Source organism: Populus nigra, chromosome 13 (assembly GCF_951802175.1).
Source record: "Populus nigra chromosome 13, ddPopNigr1.1, whole genome shotgun sequence".
Classification (NCBI taxonomy): domain Eukaryota; kingdom Viridiplantae; phylum Streptophyta; class Magnoliopsida; order Malpighiales; family Salicaceae; genus Populus; species Populus nigra.
In genome coordinates, this window is record NC_084864.1 from 7,946,129 (window position 1) to 7,974,108 (window position 27,980).

Consider the following 27,980-nt stretch of genomic DNA (forward strand, 5'->3'; position numbering starts at 1 on the left):
AATCTAAATATTGTTCAGTTTTTAGCCCGTATCTCGAGTTCTAGAAGTCCAAATGACCTCATTCTTGTTTTGTTGGAAATCTGAGACAATTCCCCAGAACTTTCATATAGACTATCTGTTCCAATTCTAATGTTAGCAATGACGTTTTCTGCAAACAAGAAGATAAGGATGGTTACCAAGTCAAGAGGTGACCACCCACTCAACAATTAGTCATCTAATCAATAGTCCCAAATTTTGGCCTATGAAAGGAGGCATTTGCCATGCATTTAGGCATCTTAGTTTTCAGATCAAGATCATGTTCTTGCTCTCTTTCTTTATTTTTTTATAATGTTTAAGTTTTGCTCTCATTAATCTTTTGTTTATGTTCTTCATCATAACTATGTTCTTATCTAGTTTGTTTATGTTTCTCTTCTTAATCATGTTTAGCTAAGTTTATCATGTCAATGTGAAAAGGGTACATTAATCGTGTAAGAATAAATATAATATAAACTCAATATGGACTTTAATGTTTGATACTAACATGTTTTGTATTTGTTATCTTATTCACTCTTATTACTTTGCTTGTTAAATGGTTAATCTAGATTTATGTTGTATAACCCTTGGTACAACAAATACTTGGCACTTTCATAGCCCAACTGTATGGTATAACCGACACATGTGCTATGAAAGGAACTTGATTTGTTGTTAACATAAATTAACATCATGAATACCTGACAACATTTACAAGTATTAGCATTATTCAAATAAGATAACTAATGTAATCATGTTAACAATTTATAATCCAATTGGAACCTCCTTTGTGCGTGGTTTATAGTTGAGTAATAAAAAGAGTTTATACTATACTTATTTGAAATACAATTAGTGGATCCTCTAACATTGACAATTGTTTTATCCTTGTTTAATTCTTACATCAATATCCCATAAAATTCTCATAAACTCTTTGTTTTATTATATATATATATATATATATATATATATATATATTATTTGTAATTTATATAGTTCAACCTCGGTCTTGCCGAGTTATTTATTACTTCGACACTCCTACAATTGGGAGAAGACATCAATCTTTTGATCGTGTCAAGTTTTTGGCGTCGTTGCCGGGGAGGTAAATTATTGTATAAATTATATATTTTATTTTATTTTTTGTCTTTTCTTTTCTTTTATCTAACTTTTGTTTTGTTTTGTTTCTTTTTTTTCTTCCATTTTATTCTCTTCCTACACGTGCATGAGAGTTTGGTCACATACATTAAGTGGTAGACTTTGTTGGGTATCCTCATCATTTTCAGAAAATATGGCTGAAGAAGATAACCAATCGCTTCATAATGAGAATAATCGAGTTAGAACACTTAGAGAACACATGAATCCTACAAGAACAATTGCACCCTCATGTATAGTTTTTTCTCCTGATGCATCTCACTTCAATTTTAAGCTAGACATTATTCAACTTTTACCTTCTTTTCATGGCTTAGATCTAGAAAATCCATACTAGCATTTGAGAGAATTTGAGGAGGTTTGTAACACCTATAATGACTTAAATTGTTGCATAAACACCATCAGATTAAAATTTTTTCCTTTTTCATTAAAAGATAAATATAAAACATGGCTACAAAATCTTAGGTCAGGATCCATTCATGCTTGGGATGAAATGCAACAAAAATTTTTAAAGAAGTTTTTCCCTTCTCATAGAACAAACTCTTTCAAAAGACAAATCACCATTTTCACTCAAAAACAAGAGAAATATTTTACCAATGTTGGGATAGGTATCGAGACTTGCTTAATACTTGCCCTCATCATGGTTTTGAAACATGAAGATTGATTTCATATTTTTATGAAGGGTTAACACCTAAAGATAGACAAATGATGGAATTGATGTGCAATGGAACTTTTGAAAATAAAGATCCTAATGAAGCACTAGAGTTCCTAGACTTGCTAGCTAAAAATGCTCAAAATTAGGACACTACAGGCACTTATGAGGTACCAAGTAAAACTCAACCTCATACATCTAGTGGAAGAATGTACAACCTTAGGGAAGATCATGACCTCCAAGCCAAGTTTGCATCTTTAGCTAGAAAAGTCGAGGCACTAGAATTAAAAAAGAGTGGTCAATTAAAATCTGTTCAAGACATTGTGTGTCAAATATGTGAAACCAATGAACACTCAACCAATGACTGTCCAACTTTGCCTTTTTTCAAGGAATGCCTCCATGAACAAGCCCATGCTTTAAACAGTTTTCAAAGGCCCAATCATAACCCATACTCGCAAACATACAGCCCTGGTTGGAGAAATCACCCAAATTTCAGTTGGAAGAGTGATAACAATAATGCAAAAACTTCACATCCATCGTTTCAAGCACACCATAATTTTCAAAATTCTCATGGATATGCACCTCCTTATGCTTCCCCTCCTAGAAGAAATCTTGAGGAAACATGTCATGCATTCATTGAAAAGCAGGAGACAATCAACACTCAAAATGCTCAAACTATGGCAGATCTAAAAGATGCTATTGCAAAACTCACATCTGCTTTTAGTTTTCAGGAGAAAGGTAAGTTTCCATCTCAACCACAGCAAAATCCCAAAGGGCAGTACAATGCAAATACAAGTAGTCCCGGAAGCCAACACATGGATCAAGTCAAATCAGTCATCACTCTTCGTAGTGGTAAGGTTGAATCTGAATATTGCAAAGAAAAGACTGATTCCCCACCAATACTTCCATTTTCTCATGTCATGACCAAACAAAGAAAAGTCAATCACAACTCTGAAATCTTTGAAACTTTCAAACAGGTAAGGATCAATATACCTTTGTTGGATGCTATTAAACAGGTACCTTCTTATGCTAAATTTTTGAAAGACTTGTGCACCGTGAAGAGAAAACTGAACGTGAAAAGAAAACCTTTTTAGCCAAACAAGTAAGTGTCATTCTTCAAAACAATAATGCTTTGAATATAAAGACCTTGGTTGTCCTACAATTTCATGCTTTATTGGAGAATATAAAATTGAAAAAGCTTTACTTGATCATGAAGCTAGTGTGAATTTACTTCCATATTCAGTTTTTCAAAGTCTCAATCTAGGTGAGTTAAAACCAGCTTCTATAACTCTTTTACGTGCTGATAGATCTGTAAAAGTGCATAGAGGAATAATTGAAGATGTGTTAGTACAAGTTGATAAATCCATTTATCATGTGGATTTTATTGTCCCACACAACCTGTTGAAGCATGTAATTCATTTCCTGTTATTGTAGGACGTCTGTTTCTTGCAACTTCTAATGCATTGATTAATTGTAGGAATGGACTAATGAAGCTATCATTTGGAAACATGACATTGGAGATGAATATTTTCAACATTTGCAAGCAACTTAGAGATGATAATGATTCACATGAAGTAGATCTTATTGAAGAATTAGTTTATGATCAATTTGAATCTACCATGAGTAAAACATAATTTGACGAATATGCAGATTTACAAATGATTTATTCTCAAGAAGAAATCGAGGATAAGAAAGGCATCGAAAATGTTGATACGGATCTTTTGTCAAGATTGATAATAGATTCGACATTTGACATCACACCAATCGATGATTACTTTTCTGATGAATCTTTACTTTCTCTTAGTTCAATGCCTTGGTTTGCTAAAAATATCAATTTTCTTACTTCAGGATTTTTGCCAACTCACTAGAGTACTGAAGACAAAGGAAAGTTTTTGAATGAAGTGAACTTTTATTGGGATGACCCTTACTTATTCAAATATTGTCCTCATAAATATTTTGAAGATGCATTCCCGATAATGAGCTAAGCAATGTCATTAAATTTTATCATTTTGAGGCATGTGGGGGTCATTTCTCATCAAAAAAGACAGCTGCGAAAATCTTACAATGTGGATTTTATTAGCCCACCACGTTCAAGGACACGCATGCATTCTGCAAAACTTGTGAAAATTGTTAAAAAGTTGATATTGGTTAAAAAGTTTTGCTTTATAATTCTCCACTCCATTTATTTCTTGGAAAACTAAGATCAAGATGGAGCGGTCCTTTTATTGTGAAACATGTGTATCCATATGGGGCCTGTGATATCGAGAATCCAAAGAATGATAATGTTTTTAAGGTAAATGGACATCGTTTGAAAGTTTACTTTGATAATTTTTCAGTTGAAAATGACTCCATTGAATTAGGTGATCCTGTATATAAAGATTGATTATTTTTTTTATTTATTATTTTTCACATTGTTTATATGTTTCTTTTTGGTGTGACTCTTGTTTTGCTAGTCTTTCTCCAACCCTGGTCAAATGGTGGATAACGGTACTCCGTGACTCTTAGGTCGGTTCTTTCAGTTTCCAATGATAACTGATATCTGTGTATATATTTGTTCAATTCCTTGTTCCTTCTCTTTTCTTTGCATCTCTTTTCCACTTCTCATCTAAAAAAATAGACACCACTCTTGAAAAATTGAAAAATATTTTCCCGTTTTGCCTCCAAATGCGATTGCAAAAATTTACCGTGTTAGGTGTGAAAGATTGAGGTTGTTTATGAACCATGAAATTCCTGAAGATATTCGCTGGCTAATTGAAGCAAAGGTCTGATTATCAGGTGAGTCTTCCAATTCTTTCATTTCATACATGCTTGGAACAGGTAAAAGCACTTTTACAAAAAAAACATCGTGCAAAATAACTGAAAGTATCTGTGACAGATAGACTTGTAATGCAACATGTCGTTCTTTAGGAATGATATCTGTAAACCGTGAAGATAAAATACAATTCATTAAGGATGGTCGGAGTAAGGGGTCTTTAGATAATCTTCTATTGACTCTTGAGACGCACCCTAGTGGAGATGTGCATCGTGCAATTCATGATTTATGACTTTATTTTCATAAAGAACATGATCGACCTAGTCTTGAGAATCTGACTAAAAAAGACCATGTTTGCTAGTTTTTCAGAAAACTTGATGGGAAGCCTATATCCGACCCATAGAGGGCGTTTAAGACGTTTTTGGACGTAAAACCAAGGGAAAATATGAGCAACAATTACAATTACAATTTGAGTCTTAGTTTGTAAAAATTTATGTCTTTTAGCATAATATTTTATGTTTTGTTATTTCTTATATTTGTGTATGTGTGTTTCAAGCTTGTCAGTAGTCACTACTTCAGGTGATGTCTTCTATACTCTACTTTTCTACCTTAGAACATTGAGGACAATGTCTCATTTTGGTTGGGAGAGAGGGTAGTAGTTGACATTAAAAAAAATCTAACTAACTGCTTTGGGTTTTAATAAAACCATTTGACAAAAACTGTTATTACTAGGATGGCAGAGTAAGGGAGAATTTTATTGACTCTTGAGACGCATCTTAGTAAACATTTACCAATGGTTATTTGCAATATTCATAACAAAGTTTATCAGAATACTTCTTGAAATATTCAGGTTTACAAACTCTCGCATTGTTATCACTTAAATATGCTCATATACTCATTTAACAAGTATTCTTAAACCTTCATTTTCACACACACTTTAATTTATGATTGTGGGTTGCACATTGGATTATTACATTATTTATGATCTTCTGTTAAAGGTAACAACTAAGAAAAATGGATAATATATAATTTGAAAAAAAAACAAATTGATAATATTTATGATAATAAAAACGTAGATAAGTTTGGTTTCGTAGCCTCCCTAACCTAAGCAATTAAGCCCGGAGGGGTGTTTTCACACCTAATACCCTAAAGTCAACTGACTTGGGAGCTATTGACCCAGTGCTTGTTACATGGGTTAAGAAGAAAAGCTTAAGGGAATCAAACATTGCATTATCTACGTATCAGTATCTGCAGCCCGAGTTACTAAGCTCGTAGGGGTGTCTCAACACCTAATGCTCTAAGACCAACTAGTCTGAGAGTCATTAACCGAAAGCTCGTTACATGGGTTAAAAATGCATTGTGTTTTAAGTTATTTGTGTGTGTGTGTGTGTGTGTATAATTTTTTTAAAAAAAGATAATAATCTCAACCCAAGGAAGTTAACCTTAGAAAAACATTATAACATAATATTGTTTCCCCATCATCTATGTTTTCATATATTGAGCACATAAAAAGAAGGTTTATTAATATCTTGTTTCAACAGTATGCAGCAAATATATAAATTTAATGAGAGTTTGTTTATGTGGATAGATTAATGGAAGTTGAATGATAAATGACTTGCTTTGTGGAATTTGAAAATTGTTTTTATATTTTAACACTTTGATTACTAGGGACTAGAAATAAGCTGGTTGGGGTGTGTGATTAGTACTTAAAAGTGTATTTTTTATCAAGGTTTTATATTATCATTTTGCACTTGAACTATCAATAACTCTTTAATTAGAGCATGTTTTATAATAACAAGTCTGATAATATAAGATGCCTTTAATTTATGGTAAATATTCATTTTAAATGCAGGCCTATATCATAAATCAAAGGATTGATTGATGAGTTTAACCACTAAAATTGAGAAGACAAAAAGAGGGCTAAGCTTAGAAAAGAGATGCTGGTTGAATTCAAATTGGAACACCATTCGATTATTGGATCATAATTGGAGTTGTAGAACTTGGATTTAGGTATGGTTTATATAGATAGAAAGCTAAGACATATGCCTAAAACTTTCATGCAGAGGCCAAGATTCAAAAGGATCGTTTTCAAGTTCAAATTCTAGCAACAACAGAGAAGTCAGAATTTATCCTGCAACCCAGACACTATTCAGTGTTCAGCCCATATCTCGAGTTCTAGAAATCCAACTGACCTCATTCTTGTTTTGTTGGAAAGCTGAGACAATTTCCCAGAACTTTCATGCAGAGTATCTGTTCCAATTCTAGTGTTAGCAATGGTGTTTTCTACAGACAAGAAGATAATGATGGTTACCAAATCAAGAGGTGCCCACCAACTCAACAATTAGTCATCAAATCAATACTTTCAAATTTTGGCCTATAAAAGGAGGCATTTAGGCAGATGGTTTTCAGATTAAGATCATGTTCTTGCTCTCTTTCTTTATTTTTTTTTGTAATGTTTAAGTTTTGCTCTCATTAATCTCTTGTTTATGTTTTTCATCATAACTATATTCTTATGTAGTTTGTTTATGTTTCTCTTCTTAATCATGTTTAGCTAAGTTTATCATGTAAAGGTGAAAAGGGTACACTAACGGTGTAAGAATAAATATAATATAAACTCAACATGGACTTTAATGTTTGATACTAAGATGTTTTGTATTTGTTATCTTACTCACTCTTAATACTTTGCTTGTTAAATGGTTAATCTAGATTTATGTTGTATAACACTTGGTACAATAAATACTTGGCACTTTCATAGCCCAACTGTATGGTATAACCGACACATGTGCTATGAAAGGAACTTGATTTGTTGTTAACATAAATTAACATCATGAATACCTGACAACATTTACAAGATGCATTATTCGAATAAGATAACTTATGTAATCATGTTAACAATTTATAATCCAATTGGAACCTCAATTGTGTGTGCTTTCTAGTTGAGTAATAAAAAGAGTTTATATTATATTTATTTGAAATACAATTAGTGGATCCTCTAACCTTGACAATTGTTTTATCCTTGTTTAATTCTTACATCAATATCCCATAAAATTCTCATAAACTCTTTGTTTTATTAAATATATATATTATTTGTAATTTATATAGTTTACCTCCCTGTGGTTCGACCCCGGTCTTGTCGGGTTATTTATTACTTCGACACTCCTACACTTGGGAGAAGACATAAATCTTTTGATCGTGTCAATAACTTCATTTTCTTCACTTTTAATCCTTAGTTGATGAAAATCATTGGAATTTTTTTAGGAGAGAGAAAGTAATCATTTAATCACATTTCAGTTAAAAAAAAACTAATATTTATATCAATAAGCTTGTCTTCTCAAGAGAGGGGTTTAATAAAGTTGTTTTTTTTTCCTCTATGAACATGCTAGAAAAAATAGAGTCTAAAAGTTTTTAGAGTCTAAAAGTTTTGCCCAAATTTTTCAGTCACTAAAGGTGATCGAAAATTGACCAATAAGCAACTTGTCACATGATTATTTAAAAAAAATCCTAGAGAAAATAGGAAAAAAAAAGGCCTGGCGTGACTAGGGTTTTTCTTTTAAGGTCGGACGTATTGGCTCGCTTGTTAAGCCCATCAATATATGCCTCTTTAATTCATTTATTTTTATTTTTTCTGGTTTTTTTTCTTTGTATTGTGTTTTCCTATTTTAATATTGATTAATGCCCTATCTCCTTTTTTTAAGTTGTTTTATTTATCTTTTTTTTTAAATAGTGATTAATCTATTTATTATTTTTTTGTTTTATAATGCTTTCAAGAGATTAGTTTAATTTATCTTTATTTTTACATATATCTTATATCAATTAATTGCATTTGAATTATGTTTTTATAGAAATAAGTCTTTCATTATTAGCAATGACAATTAGTCTCTAAGAAGAAACAAACAAAAACACATATAAGAAAAGAAAAATCATTGTAAAATATTTGCATTTGCATCTATCTTGTACTTCAATTTCGAATATTAGCTTCTCGTTAAAGTATTTAATTAGTGTTAACATAAACATCTTTTCATTTCTCAATTGAAAAAATTATGATACATGAAAACGCATCTATAATGCAGTCATCCTTTTCTCTTACATTAACTTAAAAACTTACTCGTGCTATAAGTAACATAGCTACTACATCTTGAAAATAAAATTAAATCCACTCCAAGTTGAATGGATCTTGATATTAAATTTTATTTCTAAAATATAGGTATTTGAGGTTCAAACTTCAAACATTTCAATTTCAATTTTTATTTCTGACTCTGGAATCAGTGAATAAACCAATAAATGTATATTATTTTTATTAATGCATACACATTTTTTATTTTTTCTACTTTTTATTTTTCTATTGTTTTTTTTATTTTTTTGGGCTGTGGGCAGGGGGCTGGGGGCTGGGCTGGACCCAGCCGGCCCGGCCCGGCCACTGGCCCAAGCTAGTGGCCCGGCTGGGCAAAAGAAGAAGAAGCACGCGTGAAGACCCTATTTACCCCCAAATTCTGTAGATTGAAATGAGTTATATGCATATCTTCAGGCTTAGCTACAAGTATTGCTTTTCCATATTTATCTCTCAAGGCCTGCTCGAGTAGACTAGTAAGCTTTGCGACTTCTTCTTTAAGATTATCCATCTCTTTTTGATATTGGGCTTCCAACTAGGCTCTTTCTTCGTTTTCCATTTGTCTTTTTCTTGAACGAGTGTTATAGGCGGGTTTCAATGGGGAACTTATATTTCAACCTGCTAAATGTAAATCATGCAATTATACAAAAATGTTGATTCAATTAAAAAAATACGTATGAAATGCAAACTTGCCTTTCACGGGATGACAACCTAATAAGAAGATCTTAAGTGTTGAGTGCATCAAGGGGTTCGTCATTATCTAGTTTCACAAGGTCTCTCGCATGCTCAGTGATTGTCCTTTGAAAGGTCGATATGAGGCTTACAAGTAGTGTGAAGATAGAGGCCCTGAATAATATCAGTTTGGCATATCAACCACTTCCAAGTAAACAATCAAGCGAGAGTTGGATGGTTTCACGAGTCTTACCCAAGATAAAACCATAGGGGTACCGTTACTCCCCCACTTATTCTAGGTTGTAAATTCACGCGTGCATGAATAGTGTGAAGGTAATTAAATTACCTTCACACTGCATTTGAAAGTTTTATTGAATGCAGAGAATGGAAACTTACCTGTGTAGCGGAGGATGGCGCCGAAGACGATGGCGTGGTGGTTGTTTTATTTTGTTTCCCGGTGTGGCTCCACTGTCTTTTGGGTTGTTCTTTTTCTACAGGCACCAATGTAAAATACTTACCCACTCGAGCCTTCCCAAAATGAGATCTACTACTCCTAAAAATCAAAGGCAAAATACTTACCTACGCGAGTCTTGATAGACTATCCATGTTGTTCTATATTCATATTTGGGTTAAATCAAACCTGAACTTGATTGAGAATTCCAATCTCCTCGTATATTTTTCATAACTTAAATTTTATACCCATTTATAAATTCTAAGATAAATTTCTTATACGTCAATCTTTATAAAAAATTCCTAATACGTAAACATACTTCACATCAATTTCAATGTTTATAACTAACCATTCTTTCTCTAATATCACCATCCTAGTAACACAAAGAGAAAATTATCACAATTATCCAATTCTTATGCAAAACAATATAAGGCCGACCCTAAAGTTCATTTATTTTCATAATCTGATCTTCAATTGTTTATGAATTTTTATTAAACATATTAATCTAACTCAATTTATCAATTGTAAACCATTAATACAATTTTCAATCTTTGTATATATACCTTAATTCACAATATACTAACAAGAAAATCAATTACAATTTGACAATTAATTTAATCCAATTATAATCATCATCAACACATCTTCATATGCTAAATACATACAATAATTAAACATTCACTTTAGCTCCATAACTTCCTCACTTTTTACCTATTTGGTCGGTTTTAATTTAACCAAAATACCAAAATTTCTTCTTTAGTTACTCATTATTTGAGTCATTCATATTCTAATCTTCTCCAATTACATCATTCCACTATAATTTCATAATTCACTCAATTTTCATCCAAAAATCCTAATTGAAATTTAAGAATTTTACATAAAAATTCATTTCTCTCTACTTTAACTTGCACAATTGAGTTCAGAACTCCTTACCGGACAATTAAATGAGCTTCGAATGTTAACTAGTCAATATTTTTTCACCCCTTCTTTTTGTTTTTGCTAACTTTTTTTACTTGTTATTTATTTTATTTTCAAGTTTTTAAAGGGTTTACAGAACTGCTCATACTTATCCTTTTCTACTCATTTGCAAAGAGCTTCACAAGCTCTCCCGGAAGACATTGAAAATACAAAAATTATATGAGTGATGTAAGTTTTTAAATTAACATTGAAATACAAAAATACATTGGAATCACTTAAATTAACATTTTTACTAGTGATGTCCAAGAATAAACACTCCAAGATTGCAAAACTAGCATCAAACAACTAGCATCATACACACATCCAAATGTTCATATAACATACAAAACCTCTAATTTGTATGCAGTTCATATCACCTAATGCAACATTATTAACAATATCTTAGATGCATATATGAATAAATACAAACGCTAATATGCAAACCAACACACTCACTTTAAGGAACGCTTGTACTCAGAAGAAAAGTAGAATAAAACAGAAAGCCTACATAACAGCAGGTATGAAAGGAGAAATTGAGTGTGTCCAAGAAACTGTAAACAAAAGTACTAATAGATGGAAAACTTAAAGTGACAGAATGGCGCCTTAAAATTACAAGTGGTTGCTCCATCGATTGGTTGTTCACATCATTGGAGTTCTCTTCTTGGAAATGCTAATATTAACAGTTAAAGTAATCCTCCAATATAAATGTAAAATTAATGTTTTTCTTACAAAAAAGTTTGGTTGATGAAAAATGCATAATAGTTAGAGGACTCACATGAGAAAGATTTTAGTCTATAGACCATGTTAAAAAAAGTTGATAATTAAAGGACTCATTCCAAGGTTTGCCTAAATCTTCTGATAACCAATTAACCATAACAATAAGAAAAAATCACCCTTGGCAAGTTTTTAACGAATTGCGATTACCTGCTGTATTTTGAAAAATTACACTTTACATCTTGTACTTGTACACTTGCACTAGCACATTATATCATTGCAAAAAAAAAACAACAAAAAATATATGAATATTTACAAAATTGTCATTATTTTTTATTTATTGATTAAAGAGCCCTTGCAATATTAAGATGACAACTTTCCCATCAAATTAATATTAAACTCTGCCAAAAAATATAAAGGAACTATAACTTGGTATTTCGCGTGCGCAATACAAAATTAACTCCAATTTCATATTTTTCAACAACACAAACCTAAAAGATGGACGAACTTGGTTTAGATCATCAAGAGAAGAGAATATTAGTGTTTAAAGAGAGAAACTTTGTGTAATTGATTTTTATGATATATATTATAAGAAAAATTAAATGGTGTGGTGTTTTTACTACAATTTAATTACTGTTTATCTTAACACATTTCATTGTGGATTATAGTAGTGAAATTTTTAAAAAAAATTAATTTGATCCCTAAGTTTTTTTTTTTTGCACAATTGAACCATTTTGAGCCAAAATTAGAACTCAATAGCATGTTTTCTAGGAGTGGGGGTTGAATTGAAATCTAGGAGACTGAAGTGATAAAAGCAGATAAAATTGATAGCAGCTATACAATTTGTTTGAGAATTTCATTTTCTCCCACCATTTTTTTAAGCAATTAGGTATCCGGTCTCTATAATTTTCAAAAAATATATTTTGAAACCAAACTTCATTTTTCTCTTTTCTTAGTCTTTTTATTATAGAGGAGAGAGAGGAGGTTGCCAAATCCCGGTTTAGAGAGAGAAAATTATTATTGGGGAAGCTTTAGGCCACCAAAACATATAGTGTTTGTGTCAAAAGGTTCCATATAATATAAAAAGTTAAGATTATGTATTTTTTCTTACCTTGAAAACATATAAAAAACAAATCTGAGCTTGAGAAGATTTTTGGTTTCTAGTTGATTTTAGGTTTCGGGCTAGGTTTTTTTGCGTTTTTGTAGGCCATGGTTAGGTTTAACAAGGTTCCTTGGGTGTTAGTAAAAAACGAGTTGAAAATGAGTTTTTGAAAGGAAAAAAACAATGGACCCTCTTTTTCTGGCTACTACAGTGGCATGATTCTGGGATTTCAAACAACACTGTATTTTTTATATATATAAATAAAAAAAGCATTAGGGCACATGAGATGTCATCTGCCCCTTTAACTTAAAAAAACATTACAGGCCCATGTGCGCAGGCCTGAACTAGTAGCTAGGCCTGCACGCAATCATACTGAGTTGGAGTTTGATTTTGCGATTGTCTGTTTTTGTTATCATATAGTTAAATAAAAAATAGTTTTGAAAAAAAAATTATAATTCTATTGGAGTCCATAACCCGGTTTACAGGCTAGTCTGAGTTGCTCGGTTTATAGGTTTGACGAGTTCACCTATTAGACCAACACACTTTTTTGTTTTGTTTTTGGTTCTTTAATTTTTTTTCTTAATTTTACCCTTCAATATCAGATTGGTTTGGAAATAAACCATTTGATTTATTTTTGTTTGCTTTCTATAATGATTATTTCTATAGGGTGGCGCTCAATTTTGTGACCATATATTTTTATCATACAATTTAAAAAAATGTGCATAAAAAAGTTATTAAACTCTATAGGGTCCATGACATGGGTCGTTGGGGGACTCAGATTCAATATATCCTCGTCTCAATAATTTTTTTTTTAAATAATTATCATATTGAAGTTTTTTTACAAGCTAAGTCATCAAGTTTGTATTTGAACCCATGAATTCAATCATTTTAGTTTGGGCTAGCTCCAACGTAATTTAGTTAAAAACTAGAGTTAGACAAATAGGTTATAAGATTTTAAAATTGACCATTAAACCAAAATTAGTTGAACCCAAAAAGGCAAATAAAATAATACATACGCAAGGTTAATTTAGTTATGTAATTTTTCGAGCTATTAATTATAATTCCAACCAAATTACAAAATGCTTAATTTTCCAAATTAATAATAATAATAAGAAGAAGAACGATAACAAAATAATGAGCATTAGCATTTAGCCCGATGAGCTCATTCTCCCATAACTACCCTCCAAAACAACCAAACCATACTCTTCAAAGCTTCCACAATCCTGTAATGACCAAACAATATCAAAGGCTGTCATAGTAAAAAACCAACGTTAATGTTTTTGAAAAAATTTCCCGAGCTCTACCTTCTCCGTTGCTATTAATATCCAGGATTCAACCATCAACAACAGTCTACTTTCTCTCTCTATCTCTAAAAAAATAAAAAAACTTTGAAAAAATAAATGAAATTTCCACTTTCTCTCTAGAAATAGTCTTTCTGTTTTACTCTTCAAAACGCCCTCTCATGCTCTCTCATTATTATTTAAAACTCTAATTTATCATTGTTTGATTTAGTTATCGACTAAAATTAGAGAGAGAGAGAGAGAGAGGTGAAACTGCTAGGCGAAATGTTTGAAACGGCGATGTTGGAGTTTTTAGTGCCGGGAGATCTAGGTGACGGTGACGACTGCGATATTTGTGATCGCGGCTTACTGGTCTTTCTTGTGGAGGTGGCAGAGATGATAGTGGTGATTTAAGAGAATTCTTAACATGGCATTGATGATAAGGACAAGGATAGCTTACGGGTTATTTTTATGTTAATCTTGATTCTTATTATCTTTCTTAAACTTTGATTTTTTCATTTGATGAGATTTTTTTAATATGCCGAGATAGATTTTTGTGGTTTTTAGTTTGTTTTCATGAATTCAATTTCGTGTCAAATCTTGATATCTTAACATTATTTTTTATATGTTTTCTGGGTTTTGAATGTATAATTTGATTCTTTCTTTATTTTTATTTGATTTTTTATTGTTTTAGATAATTAGTGTTCTCGTTGTGGATTGTCTGAATGCTTGAAGATTTTTTTCATGAATATTGTGTGGGCAATGTCATTGATACTTTGAAAAAGTCCAATCTTTTTTCAAAAAATAAAATAGAATAAAATAAAACTCTGATGTGTAATTGGTTTTCGATGATTAATATTTTCAATGCAAATAGTTTGATTACTTTGTTTGTTGTTGGTGGGAAAGTATTAATTTGGTTTCTGTCTCATGTTGTTGGGTTATTTTTTTGCAATTTCACGTGTTTCCTTGCTCTTGTGGATATCAACACTTTTACTTTCCTTGTCGATTCAAGGAAGCTTGGTGCATAATCACATTGTTGGGTTTTGGGACATTTTTGAAATTTACCAGAACACAGTAGTATGTTGATAACTTTTAGTCTGTTTATAGATGTGCAGTAGAGTGAAGACCCAATCTATTAGGGCATCCAAACATTTGGATTATGGAATATGCCTCTAACACTCAGGTTTTTTTCTTTTCATCTACCCATTTTTTACTCTCAGGTAAAGATCTTGATGTTGTTCTTAAAGCTACTCCTGTATTACCTGAAAGAGAAGCTAGGATCATTATTGTCCAGATATTTCAAGGCCTTGTATACTTGAATAAGAGAGCACAAAAGATTATCCATTATGATCTAAAGCCCGTGAATGTTTTTTTTTTTTTTTATGGATTCGGTATCGTAAAAGTTACTGACTTTGGTCTTAGCAAGATAGTGTAGGGAGATGTTGGATCCCAGGGAATGGAACTTACATCTCAGGGAGCTGGAACTTATTGGCAAGTAACACTGAAGTTTGTCATCCGTGATTTTGGATGTTGTAAATGTTTGATCTTTTGCTTCAAGAAATAAATGCACTTACAGTAAGTTCCTAGACAATTATTTCCCACTCTCTTGATAAATCTTCTCTAGTTTAGCTATATGGGCAAAATTTTGATTCCGTTTTCTTCTTTTGTAATTTTAGGTATTTGCCACCAGAATGCTTTGAGCTAGCAAGACCCCTTTAATATCATTGAAGGTATATTTCTCCCCATCAAGGACATTTAGTCATAGCCATAGCCATAGCCATAGCCAAGAGAATAAAATGCATTTACTGAAAGGAGAATGTCCCTATTTTTTTAGGATTCATGGTGCTTTTACTCGTTGCTCATCTGCTATTCAGTGATTGAGTCTATTTAGACCTCCATGAGAATTTCAAAGAGTTGGTTATCACATAATAAAATTGATTGCTTAAGCTTCATCTATTTAACCTTATTTAAAATGCCCTTTCTTGGGATGCAGATTGATGTCTGGTCAGTTGGAGTTCTGTTTGAAGGAACTAATTGGATCTTGGTTATTTATTAATTTTTCTTTTGAGCCTTCTTTGTTTCATCAATTTATTTGACTTTATGTGGATTCTCTATTTTTTAGACATTACCCAAGTAACCCTCACTCAAAATTATAATTATTGAACTTGACATGGTTAGAAGAATAGCTCAAAACCTAATATACGTGGGCTTTCTTTTGAATTTGAATGGACATTGACTAGTCAAACTAAGATGAAACCTAATATTATAAATTTTAAAAATTTTTATTTTCAATTATTTTTTTAAATAATATTATTTTAGGATAAATTTAGATTGTTTATTATAATTTATGAGTTTATCCGTCAACTCACAATATGAATCTTGAATTAAATTTAATAACTATGAGAAAAACGTTTTTCTTCTGAATGACATAAAAGAGTGACATAAAAAGAGGACCTATTTGTATTAAAATGAAAATATTTTTATCACATATTATAATAATATGGGTATTCCTGATAGATCCATGGGGATCCCATTAGTACTTGAGAAAAAAGAAAAAAAACTATCCGTTAACAGCCTAGAAATATCAAATCGACATCACAATCCTTACGTTAAAAAACAACCCCCGTCTGTTACGCTTCCACTTCATTGATTTTGATTTACAGTACACGAAAAAAGAATTCCTTGATCTTTCAAGTTCCTCTTTTCTTTGCCTGTTAAATTCTGTATCAACAATGGAGTTCCACGGTGGAGACAAAGACAAAGTACAAGTATGGAGCGAAGAGGCAGGATTTCTTGGATCATATTATGCAGCGCACAGCGGTCAAGAAACTTGAGGCCAACTCTTAAGTAGTGCAGTACGAGAACCTAGTGGAAGAGGAAAACATGTCAGTGGAAGAGGAAAACATGTCAAAGCATCTGATAGAGACACACCGCAAGCCCAGCGCTAAAACACACCGCTGGAGCACTATACTCAACGGCCTTAACCTGCGCACCCACCCAACCCCTAAACCATTAACTCGCCCGCTCAAACCCAGTCCTCCACTACTCCTCATCTTCTTCAAGCCAAGCCCCTTTCTAGTCGATGGAGTGACAATTTCGTAAGTTTTCTTGCTAATCTTGCTCCGCTACGCCGTGGTTTTAGTGCCTGTATTTGTTACTTAGAACTTGGGGTTTGAGACTTCGATTTTTGTATGTTCTGTAAATTTCTGGAAGTTGAAACCCTAGTTAGTAGTTAGTTTTTTTAAGCATTTATTTTTTAATCCTGGAAACTGTTTTTTTTTAATTTCCTGTTTAAAAAAGTAAGAAAACTAATTTTTTAATTTTTTAATTTAAATTAATTTTTTTCTGTCTCTAACCGTAAGAAAACTCCGCTAATGGTGTGCTGTTCTTTAATCTCTTTTATAGAAGGTGGATGATTCTGTAATTTCAGGATGTATGTAAAGCAGGTAATGTCGTGCCGGAAGTGGGAAATATAGTGTTGTTGGTGTCTCTTATTTTGCACCCTTACTAAGAATTGGATATTCTAAAGTGGGAAATGTAATGTTGAGGAGGAGAATACTTAGCAAATGGGTTCAGTTGTTGGTGTCTCTTATTTTGCACCCTTACTAATAATTGGATATTCTAAAGTGAGAAATGTAATGTTGAGGAGGAGATTAAATATGGCCTCCCAATAAAGAAATGTATAAATGGTGCAGGAAGCTTATAGAGTTGATGAAACTTGGAAAGAACAAAACATTTAACAATGTTTTAGCTTGAAGGCAATGACATTTAAGGCATGCATTCTTGCATGTCATCGGTGAAGAGTTCTGGGCCTGTTGATTTACTTGATTTAAACTTGTCAGTTAATAGCATTTGCATATGGCTTTAGGTGGAATCTTGATACTGGCATTTTTTTTTTCAGGCATTTAACCTGCTTGCTTAGTTCTCTTCATTGTGCAACCAACAATAGGCAGGGTATCCACTCATTCAGCAGTGTAACAAGTTTTTCATTAGCAGATTTGTGACCATATCTAATGCTCGTTTTCTTCTTGATGCAGAGAACCAAAATCATATCGGATCTGCTGATATCTGTTTCAAAAGAATAGAGACAAGCCAGGATTAAAGTTCACCAAGATTCCTTAAGACTTAGTAGTGTGGGTGTTATCGGGTATACTCACATCTTTTTAAGCTTGTCCTGAATGTGCTTGAATGATCTCTCTTGGTGTTCTTTGTGAGTGATAAAAGTAGAGATAAAAGATATTGATAAAAAAGACCACCAAATTAGATAATCCAGTCTGCAAGTTTTGGATTGTATAACATGCATGATGCGTTGAGGAAATAACAAAAAAACTAAAAGGATTGGTGAATCCACTGTATATCAAGAGACAACTTCCTATTCAATGGAACAGTGCAAAGTGCTTCTTGGCTGGCTTTTTTACCTCTTGCTCATTTCTTTTTGGCTGGCTTTCCGCCCTTCTATTCAGCTTATGTTGGTGGGCTTGGGCTAGGAGCATGCTTTTTTTTTTTTTCTTGTGTTAATTTCCCTTCATTCAGCATAGGGCATTATGTTTTTTGGTTTGGGTTTCATTTGCTGGGGCTAGGATTGGGGCTGCTAGCTATTGGGTTAAGCTCATCTTCTCCTTTGTTTATGTGAATTTTTTGTGTCTCTCTCTCCTGGTTTTCGTGCACTCTTCTCTTTCTCCATCGAAGCCACCAAGAACTGAGCTGTTAGGGTAAGGTGGGATTGCTTTTGTGTCTCTATTTGCCTCGCAATGATGGCGTGAATTATCAGCCTTCTTTTTCTTCTTTTTTGTCTGGGTTTTGGCTTGCTGTTTTTGGGGGATTTGGTGCTGATCTCGAAGGCTTTTGGCTCTGATTCGTCGGTCCTTTTCGCTTTATTGATGCATTGGAATTGCTGCCCATGAAAGGTGCTCCAAGTTGGCAAGTTGTGCAGGATGTTTGCAGGTTATACAAGGTGTTTTTGTGTTGGGAAGGTGTTGATCCTACGTGAGGCTGGATTTGTTTTGGGTTACCCAATCCATCATCTCTGTTTGGGGGTTATAGGTATGGTTTTTATTTAATTAGGTTTGGTGATGACTGATTCTCAGCTTGGTTTGGTTTGATTTGCTTTTTTATTTATTGCTATTCAGTACATCCTTGCCATGTTAAGTTAATTGAATTCAGGTTGAGCAGCACGTTAGCTATGGCAATCATGCATTCTGCCCTAATGGTAATCTTTCCCATCATGGGCAGATGGGGTTTGACTTTTTGGATTTTTTGGGTTGTGTCTATTTGAGTCTGATTAGGAGACTTGCAGAGAAGTTCTTATGTTATCCTATCTCTTTTTTCCATTGTTTTGCATTCATACTCTCTCTTTTTCTTAGTGGTTAGCTCTACTTGGATTCCAATTGCTGTCATTTGTTTATTGTTAACTTCCAGGTTCCTATTATTCTTTCTTATCCCATTAAGAGCGCTTGTCATTTGCTCTTATTTGTTGTTGTGAGTTTGATTTTTGCAGTTTTATAAAGCTCAACTCTTTTTTGTAGCTTCCTTTCTCAGGTTTTCGGTACCTTTTGTGACTTTTTTCTGTCGCAGCCACCTGGTGTTCCATGGCTTGGGTTGCTTTTTGTTGCTCCAATTCTAAAATTGTCATTATAGCCTATGTTATTTTCTCTCCTTTTTCCACTGTTTTGCATTCCTACTCTCTTTTTCTTAGCGGTTTAGCTTTGCTTTGATTCCAATTACTGTCATTTGTTTATTGTTAGCTTCCAGGTTCTTATTATTCAATCTTATCTCATTGTCTTGAGTTAGTCATTTTGCTCTTATTTTTTGTGTTACGAGTTTGATTTTTGCAGTTTTATGAAGATCAACTCTTTTTTGCTGCTTCCTTTCTCAGGTTTTCGGTACTTTTTATGACTTTTTCTTGTCGCAGCCACCTGGTGTTCCATGGCTTGTGTTGCTTCTTTTTGCTCCAATTCTAAAATTGTCATTATAGCCTATGTATTACTGGTGTGCTTCTTTTAGAGCCCATCCAGGTGTCTTATTTTGGGGGGCTTTTTATTCAGTTTAAGAGCAATGTGTGCTTCTTTTAGAGCCCATCCAGGTGTCTTATTTTGGGGGGCTTTTTATTCAGTTTAAGAGCATATCTGTGTTTTCTGCTTTTTTTTTTGTTGCTCACCTTTATGGTTTGGTTTAATTTGGTGTTCTTTTTCTGGTGGTGTCCTGCTTTCAGGAATATCATGTATCGGGTATCCCATTGGTAATATTTTTTTGTTTGCGTACCTATGTAAACCTCGGTTGAAAACTATCCGTTATAGCCTAGAAAAATCAAACCAACCTCACAATCCTTTTCCCTTTAGGAAAATAGTCAGGGCCAAAAACAACCCACCTGCAACACTTCCATTTCATTGATTTTGATTTGTAGTACACAAAAAACAATTTCTTGCTCGTCAAGTTCCTCTTTTCTTTGCCTGTTATTAATTTCTTTAACAACAATGGAGTTCCACAAGGGAGACAAAGTAGAAGAGGGTCCATGTATTTTGTGTACTTCGTTCGAGACTATAGGGTTGAGGTTGCTTACCATGTTTGAAGTTTGAGGTTTCACTTGGATTGGTCTAATGGCTGGTGGGTTTCTTCAAAGAAAAGGGTTTCTTGATTATCTTATGTGTTCTTTTCTTGACTAGGAAACATTATCATTAATATCTTATGTTTTGTAGGTCAAGTTGTTGAATTGCTGCATTCATCAGAAAAAAGTGGGAGGGGCTTGGCTATTCTGTGCTTGAAAAGCGTATTGTGCGGGACTGGTCAGAGCGTGTATGTTTGGTGTGTAAGGATTTCCTTATCCAAAACTTGGATAGCGCAATCCCATACACCGCAACCCCTTTCAGTTTGTTTTTCGTTGTGAATTATTAATTTGTTTTAAATATAATCTTATTCATTTGTTGTGTGATGAGTATTTTAAATATCTGGACTGAAGGATTATTCCCTTTTTGATGAGTGTCAATAGTCAAATTTATCCCTTGTATTGCTATCCATGCAAACAGTGCACTTAAGAGCTTTTGTTCTAGGGTCCCTTAACTTTCCCTCTAAAAAGCTACATATCCAGACTACCATCAGACTTAACCTTAATCGAATAGACCCACTTACATCCAAGTGGAGACACACCTGCAGGACAATCCACCACGTCCCAAGTCTTGTTAGTCTCAAGAGCACAGTTCCTCTTGTATGGCCTGCAGCCAGAATTGTTCTTTGACTGCCTGTGAATAACCAGTAGGAATAACATTAGAAGATAGAGTGGCTGGCAATACAGAAGTAGTATTTTAGCATTGTTCTTTGACTATTACTTTAGCCCCTCATGGCTTGCTTGGAAATGCATGGCAGTGTATTATAACATCGACTAATAGGAAGATTGCTGCTTGTGCCTGTGAATTTTTTTTTAATGCTATGTTTTTCTCTTCCTTTAAGATTTCTCTGGACTATTTATCATTGACGTGAAATATGCTTTTCTGCCTTAAACATAATGTTACAAAATGGAATTCCTTGGCCATAGATATCCGAGGAGGTGTTTAAGCAGTGTTAGATTATCTTGACATTCAATTTGAAGACTCTTTATCCAGGATCTAAACTGTATTGTTTCATTTTATTTTCCGAAGCAAGGTAGCCCTTATATATTTCTGTCCTTTTCTCATGTGGAGGAGGCTCGGAGTAAGATTTCTTAAAATCAGTAAAGATGTATAATGAGGTGTTGAATTGAATGCCTATAAGGAGTCCAAGGACTTGGAGAAGGTGCTCAAAGATCTTACGAAAGAAGTTCAAGCATTGAGTAGAGAGAAAGAGGAAGCAAAGAAATGACAAACATAAGCGATAAAAAAGCAGACAGAGCTTGAGCTTGATGTGAAAGACCTGCTAGAGAGAATTTCAGGACATATCCAAGCAAAGGTATCAAACTCTAACAAAGAGAAAAATGCTAATTATTTTTTGGGGATACATGTTGAATGCTTTTATTTAACATGTGCTTTGCTTTCAGGACGATGCTATGATTTAACATGTGCTATGCTAAAATGTAAGGTATCTCATCAACTAAAATTTTCCATATATTACTACCTAAGCTATAATTTTAGCTGAAAGTGCCTCACATTAGGTTTTTGTTGTCTATTGCAATAAACTAATGCATACACCTAACATGGTAGATAATAATACAACATAGTCTAGTACATGGACAATCTACAAATAAGTAATTAAAACATCATTATTTAAGAGTTATTTGGCATATGTCTCTGGCTATGAGAAACTATCTGAAGCTTTTGTGGCATTCCAAGTTACTGCCATATTTCTGATATGCTTTCTGACAGGCCTCTTACTTGTTATCATGCATGCCTATATGCTGATGGGTGTATGGTAATATATTGCCCCAAAAGTTTATGTATATTCGTTGCTAACTCAGGTGCGTGACTTTTTGGAAGAAAATAGTTTATTATCATTTATTATTGCCACCTGTTGCACTAGAGGTGATAGACTGATGTTGCACTGATGTGTCGTGGCCTCAAACCCTAGAAAAATAATTTTCAGATTTTAAATCACTGATATGCCCTTTTAACCCTTCTTGGGAAAGGAGGATTTAGTGAGGTTTACAAAGTCAGAACTTCGGCAAGTATTCATTTGATAATAGAAACATTAACCTTTGCTTGTTTGATGAAAATTCATATTTACCATGTCAAGAGTATACATGATTCTGTTGCCAAAGCATGTACTTTTGCAGTGATTTGAAATGATAAATTTCCGGGAGGCTTATGATTTGGTGGAGTATAGGTATGTTGCATGTAAGCTACATGGTCTGAATGTTAATGGAGTGAGGATAAGAAACAAAGTTACATCCAGCACGCACTGCGAGAGTACAATATTCACAAGACCTTGGTGCATAATCACATTGTTCGACTCTGGGACATTTTTGAAATTGACCAGAATACATTCTGCACTATCTTAGAGTACTGTAGTGGTATGACATTAAACTCGACAACTGTCAGTTTGTTTATAGATAGTATAGTGAAGACCCAATCTATTACGACATCCAAACATTTGGATCATGGAAACCTCTAACACTCGGATTGTTTTTCTTTTCATGTACCCATTTTCTACTCTCAGTTAAAGATCTTGATGCTGTTCTTATAGCTACTCCTGTATTACTTGAAAGAGAAGCAAGGATCATTATTGTCCAGATATTTCAAGGCCTTGTATGCTTGAATAAGAGAGCACAAAAGATTATTCTTTATGATCTGAAGCCTGGGACTGTTCTTTTTGATGAATTCAGTATCGCAAAAGTTACTAATTTTGGTCTTAGCAAGATAGTGGTGGAAGATGTTAGATCCCAGGGAATGGAACTTACGTCTCAGGGAGCTGGAACTTATTGGCAAGTAACACTGAAGTTTGTCATCTGTGATTTTGGATGTTGTAAATGTTTGATCTAAATGCACTTGCAGTAATTTCCTAGACAATTATTTCGTACTAAATCATCTCTAGTTTAGCTATATGGGCAAAATTCTGATTTCATTTTCTTGTTTTGTAATTTTAGGTATTTGCCACCAGAATGCTTTGAGCTCAGCAAGACCCCTTTAATATCATCGAAGGTATACCCCATCAAGGACATTTAGTCATAGCCATAGCCAAGAGAATAAAATGCATTTACTAAAATGAGAATGTCCCTATTTTTTTAGGATTCATGGTCCTCTGACTCGTTGCTCACCTGCTGTTCGTGATTGAGTTTATTTAGACCTCCATGAGAATTCCAAAGAGTTGGTTATCACCGTATATAATTGACTGCTTAAGCTTCATCTATTTAACCTTCTTTAAAATGCCTTTTCTTAGGATGCAGGTTGATGTGTGGTCAGCTGGAGTTCTGTTTTACCAAATGCTCTTCGGCAGACACCCTTTTGGGCATGACCAAACTCAAGAACGAATACTATGCGAAGGCATAATTATAAAAGCTTGCAGGGTTGAATTCCTTACAAAGCCTACTATCTTAAATGAGGCGAAGGTGAGTTTCATTTGAGTGTGGTAGTTTTCACAACATATTTTCTTAGGTCTTATTATCACAACAACAGTGGATGATGATTTTTGTACGTGCATTTGATGGATTACATGATTTGATTCGTCAATGTCTGACCTATAACCAAGTAGAGAGACTAGATGTTTGGACCATTGCTCAAGATCCATATCTTACGTACTTAAAGAAGTAAAGAGTGTACAAAGTCATCAGAAACCACTGGAGAAATGTAACTGGATCAGAAACTAAATCCCATGAAATGTATAATTCCTGCATCTTCTGCAAGAAATTGTCCATCTTGTAATCTAGAGCACCGAGATTCATGCCGAGAAAGCATGGTAGTTCCATAAATCTGTCATTTATTAAAAGTCCATTTAATATTATATCATCACCTTGTCATCATACATGTGTTTGTGTGGAATCCTTTTGAAATCATGAAAGTCTAGAAATGTTAACACAGATAGTTATATGTTCAAAGATGTTGGGAGGTTGAAAAGAGCACCTTATGGGAGTTAAAAGTGGGGGAGCGAGGATCAAGACGGGGATGGGGGATGCATTTCTTTGTTGCAGTTCCTGGTTTTCAGGAATTGATTGAATCTTGGTTATTTATTAATTTTCTTTTGTGCTTTCTTTGTTTCGTCAATTTATTTGACTTCGGCTTGATCCATTTAAAGTGGGCTACCCTGTGCTTTCTCTTACAAGTGTCTTTTGCAGTTGGAGATAACGGACCTGACAAGAATATATTTTTTTTTCATTGTGAGTGATCACGTCCTTGATTTGTTTTTGTTGGTCCTTTTCAATAAACTTTTATTGGAGTTAATTGATATCAAAATTCTGTTATGGGCATACAGTACGTTTCTTTAGTAGCCATTCGTTTTGTATTGAGTGATCTCTTCCACAACCTATGCAATTATTACAGGCATCAACTACTCGATGTATGTTTCATCATACACTATCTCATTTCCAATCTATGAGATTGAGGTATTTTCTCAATGTCACCCTTTTAAGTTTGTATTCTAATGATTGCTGTTATTTAACAGGGAGGTGCAGGAGATCAAGTTTTATCTGCTTTCGTTGAGATTGGGTGATAATTCTGACAATGTCCCGGTAATACTTCATAGCCTACTTTCTTTTCTTTTCTGAGGTATGGAGTGTAAATAATGGTCTAGATCTTATTATAAAAGGAGAAGGATCCGGATTTTTATGTTCATTTTTTTCTTCTTCTAACATATAATCTTATCTTTATCATTACAAATCTTCTCCCACAATGCTCCAGAATTTCTTTTGAATTAGTTGTTCTGTCATGAGGCATAATTTTCTTTGAGTAGTTCAGAAAGTCAAACTGTGGCCACCATCGATTGGGATAACAATATAGGATTCTGCCACTATCCTTCCTTCCATGCATGAAATTGGAAACCTGTCATGCTAGAGGATTTGGGGGGGGGGGGGCATTGAAGTGCTCTCTACAATTTTTTTTTCTCTATTTTCTTCATCCCTCCCGACCCTCAAAAGATGAAAGTAAACCTGATTACTCTTTTCTTATTCGAAAGTGCTCAGTCTACGTGTTCTTTGTGAATATTTTTATCACATAGATCAACCAGTTTGGTTGATTTTTTATTAGCCTATTTTATAATTGGCTACATATTTCCTTACTGTTTTGGTTGTCCATCCAGAAAAGATTTGTTTTTGTGCTTCCGTGTTGGTTTGTTGTCTTTTATGAAACCTAATGTCCACAAATATTTTTATTTTCTTTGTTGTGCTGGTGTGGATCTGTAGTCGGCATGGTTGGTTTTATCAGCTATATTCTGTCATCTTTTTATCGCTCACCACATCTCTTACAATCTACGCTGCACTTCTCTGTGTTAATCTCTTACAGATTTGGTGCCTCATTTGGCACGATCATATACCAAACCTGCCTCATTGAAGAACTCAAGCATTCTGCGGCAAAAGATCACATCCAGGTTAGTCATCTTAAAGCTGCACCTTATTTGATGATGGTGTTGGAAAGATTAGCTTTTAAGTTCTGATGATGGTCTTATAACACGGTGTATCCATGATTTCCAGCAATGTTGTTACAAGCATGGAAAATTTCCAAGTGAATTTACATTTAAAACAAGCTATTTTTTCCTGCGATTAAATGCTATGGGATCTATGGTTGCTATCCAGATAAAAGGTTAAGCACAAAGATTCAATTAAGTGCTCTTTCTGCTTGGCATTAAAAATATGCTATTGATAGATAGAAAAATTAAAATGTTCTTATGATATATTGCTAGATTAGAAATAGAAACAAACATAAAATATGGAAACATACATGAAATTTTTTACCCACATATTGGTTGATAACTATGAGAAATAAAAATGTTTTTAAAATTTTAGTCACTGAACATCCCATTTCATTCAAGCAATAGATTTGTTGGGCAGATGAGGTCCAAGAAGCTGCTTTGGTCTTGTGTGTCGATTTATTAGAAGTAAATGGTTTTACATTGCTGATCACTGAATCTCCCATTTCATTCAAGCATTAGATTCGTTGGGTAAAAGAGGTCCTGAAAGCTGCTTTGGGCTTGTGTAGATTTATCTTTCTGCCACCCTTAGTATTAATCATGTTGTTAACTCACCTTTTGATAAGTTTGGAGTCATTCAATGATCCTAAGTTATGATTCTGTCATGATTTGATCTCTAACTAATTGATTTCATGTTGTGTCTAGACTGTGGATGGCTGCAAATTTGAGGGGTTATGTACTGACCAATAGTGATGGGGAAAGGTATATATATTATCTTGTTGTGCAACATAGCTCTATTTTGTTGCCAAACATTTATGTTGTACTCCTAGACTTACTCTATCAACCACATTCTTAATATGAATAATTAAGGTATCCTCAGTTAGTTTCTCCAAATGTTGAAAGTGCATAGAATATTTAATCCACACAACAAGATGTAACTCCTCTCAAGAATACAATAGACCAGTCATACCATACATTCATGTTAAATATTTTTAATAAGTCTCTTTTGGGTACTTTGTTAACTTTAAATACTTGGAGTTTGACTGACCTTAAAAATTTTCTTATGATGCTTTTCTTAGGTAAAATGGCTGGAAGCTTTAATTTACTGTGAGACACCTATTGCATAAGCTTTTCTCTTATCATAAATAGTAAGGACCTTAGCATCCATGATTATGTTTATTATGACTTTCATATAACTTTTCATTTTTTTTTTCTAAGATGATGAAACAAGAACACGTATGAAACATAACTCAAGACACACTCTTTGTGTGGCCATAATATTGCTCTTGCTAATAAGGCTGTTACATGTTTTGCTGGCAATGATAGTTTGTTTTTAGACTTTTGATGTCTCTTTATACTGTGACTGTGCGATGCTCTTATTAGCATTTCTTTAATGGGTGCTGGTAAGGATTATGAACATTAGTTTTATCAATAGTCATGCACATCATTCACATATTTGCCCTTTATGCCCATGTGTTGTGTTAACAAATGCTGCTGCCCATAATTTTTTCCCAGATCTTTTTTGTGCTTTCCTAGGCTGCCAATAAGGTTGTTACGTGTTTTGCTAGCAATGATAGTTTGTTTTTAAATTTTGATGTCTCTCTACATACTGTGACTGTGCGATACCCTTATTAGCGTTTCTGTAATGGATGCTGGTAAGGATAATGAGCATTATTCAATCAGGATAAAATTGTTGCTGCTGCAACTTGACTACACCTACTGGAGAAAGCAGTTGAGAATATGATTGATTTGGTGACTACCTTTATTTTTAACATTCTGTTCATGCAATGACTGTTTTGCTACTTAAATATGCATGGTGGATTGAATGGGTTCCCTATCTGCCTTATCAGATGAATTAACAATAAACTAAAATTGCTCAGTGTTACACTGTACAAGTCAATAGTGAAACACTGAGCAGTCTTCTTCTTTTTCTCTCTTTTTTTTCGTTTTTTTTCTGTTTTTTTTCTGTTTTTTTTGTTTTCTATGCCTTTATGGTTTTTTTTTTGCTTTTTTCTATGTTTTTTTTTCTTTTAATGAAATTTTTTTGTTTAATTTAGTTTGTTAATGTTAATTTTTTTTATTTAGTTATCAGATTTTCAAGACACGGATCCCGGGTTTG

At 33.5% G+C, this 27,980-nt stretch overlaps 1 protein-coding gene and 1 pseudogene across 1 annotated transcript; both read left to right on the forward strand.

Annotated features, from left to right (window-relative positions):
* The first annotated feature begins 2,484 nt into the window (after nucleotides 1-2,484).
* Nucleotides 2,485-16,677, forward strand: LOC133670784 (serine/threonine-protein kinase TOUSLED-like; annotated as a pseudogene).
* Nucleotides 16,355-27,199, forward strand: LOC133671293 (serine/threonine-protein kinase TOUSLED-like). Its single transcript, XM_062092022.1, has 18 exons — nucleotides 16,355-16,941; nucleotides 17,249-17,289; nucleotides 17,745-17,797; nucleotides 17,881-18,560; nucleotides 18,685-18,886; nucleotides 20,055-20,446; nucleotides 20,539-21,760; nucleotides 21,849-21,884; nucleotides 22,174-22,265; nucleotides 22,964-23,228; nucleotides 23,391-23,445; nucleotides 23,691-23,852; nucleotides 24,576-24,617; nucleotides 24,713-24,796; nucleotides 24,912-24,968; nucleotides 25,738-25,822; nucleotides 26,567-26,623; nucleotides 26,941-27,199. The coding sequence occupies exons 8-16, from the start codon at nucleotides 21,868-21,870 to the stop codon at nucleotides 25,783-25,785; spliced, it is 822 nt and encodes a 273-aa protein (XP_061948006.1). The 5' UTR covers nucleotides 16,355-16,941; nucleotides 17,249-17,289; nucleotides 17,745-17,797; nucleotides 17,881-18,560; nucleotides 18,685-18,886; nucleotides 20,055-20,446; nucleotides 20,539-21,760; nucleotides 21,849-21,867; the 3' UTR covers nucleotides 25,786-25,822; nucleotides 26,567-26,623; nucleotides 26,941-27,199.
* The last annotated feature ends 781 nt before the right edge of the window (nucleotides 27,200-27,980 follow it).

Excerpts from the sequence above, each read along its gene's own strand:
- LOC133671293 (XM_062092022.1), top strand. Across the intron at positions 24,618-24,712 it reads GAATATATTTTTTTTTCATT|TACGTTTCTTTAGTAGCCAT; the intron begins GTGAGTGATCAC and ends ATGGGCATACAG. Across the intron at positions 24,969-25,737 it reads ATAATTCTGACAATGTCCCG|ATTTGGTGCCTCATTTGGCA; the intron begins GTAATACTTCAT and ends AATCTCTTACAG.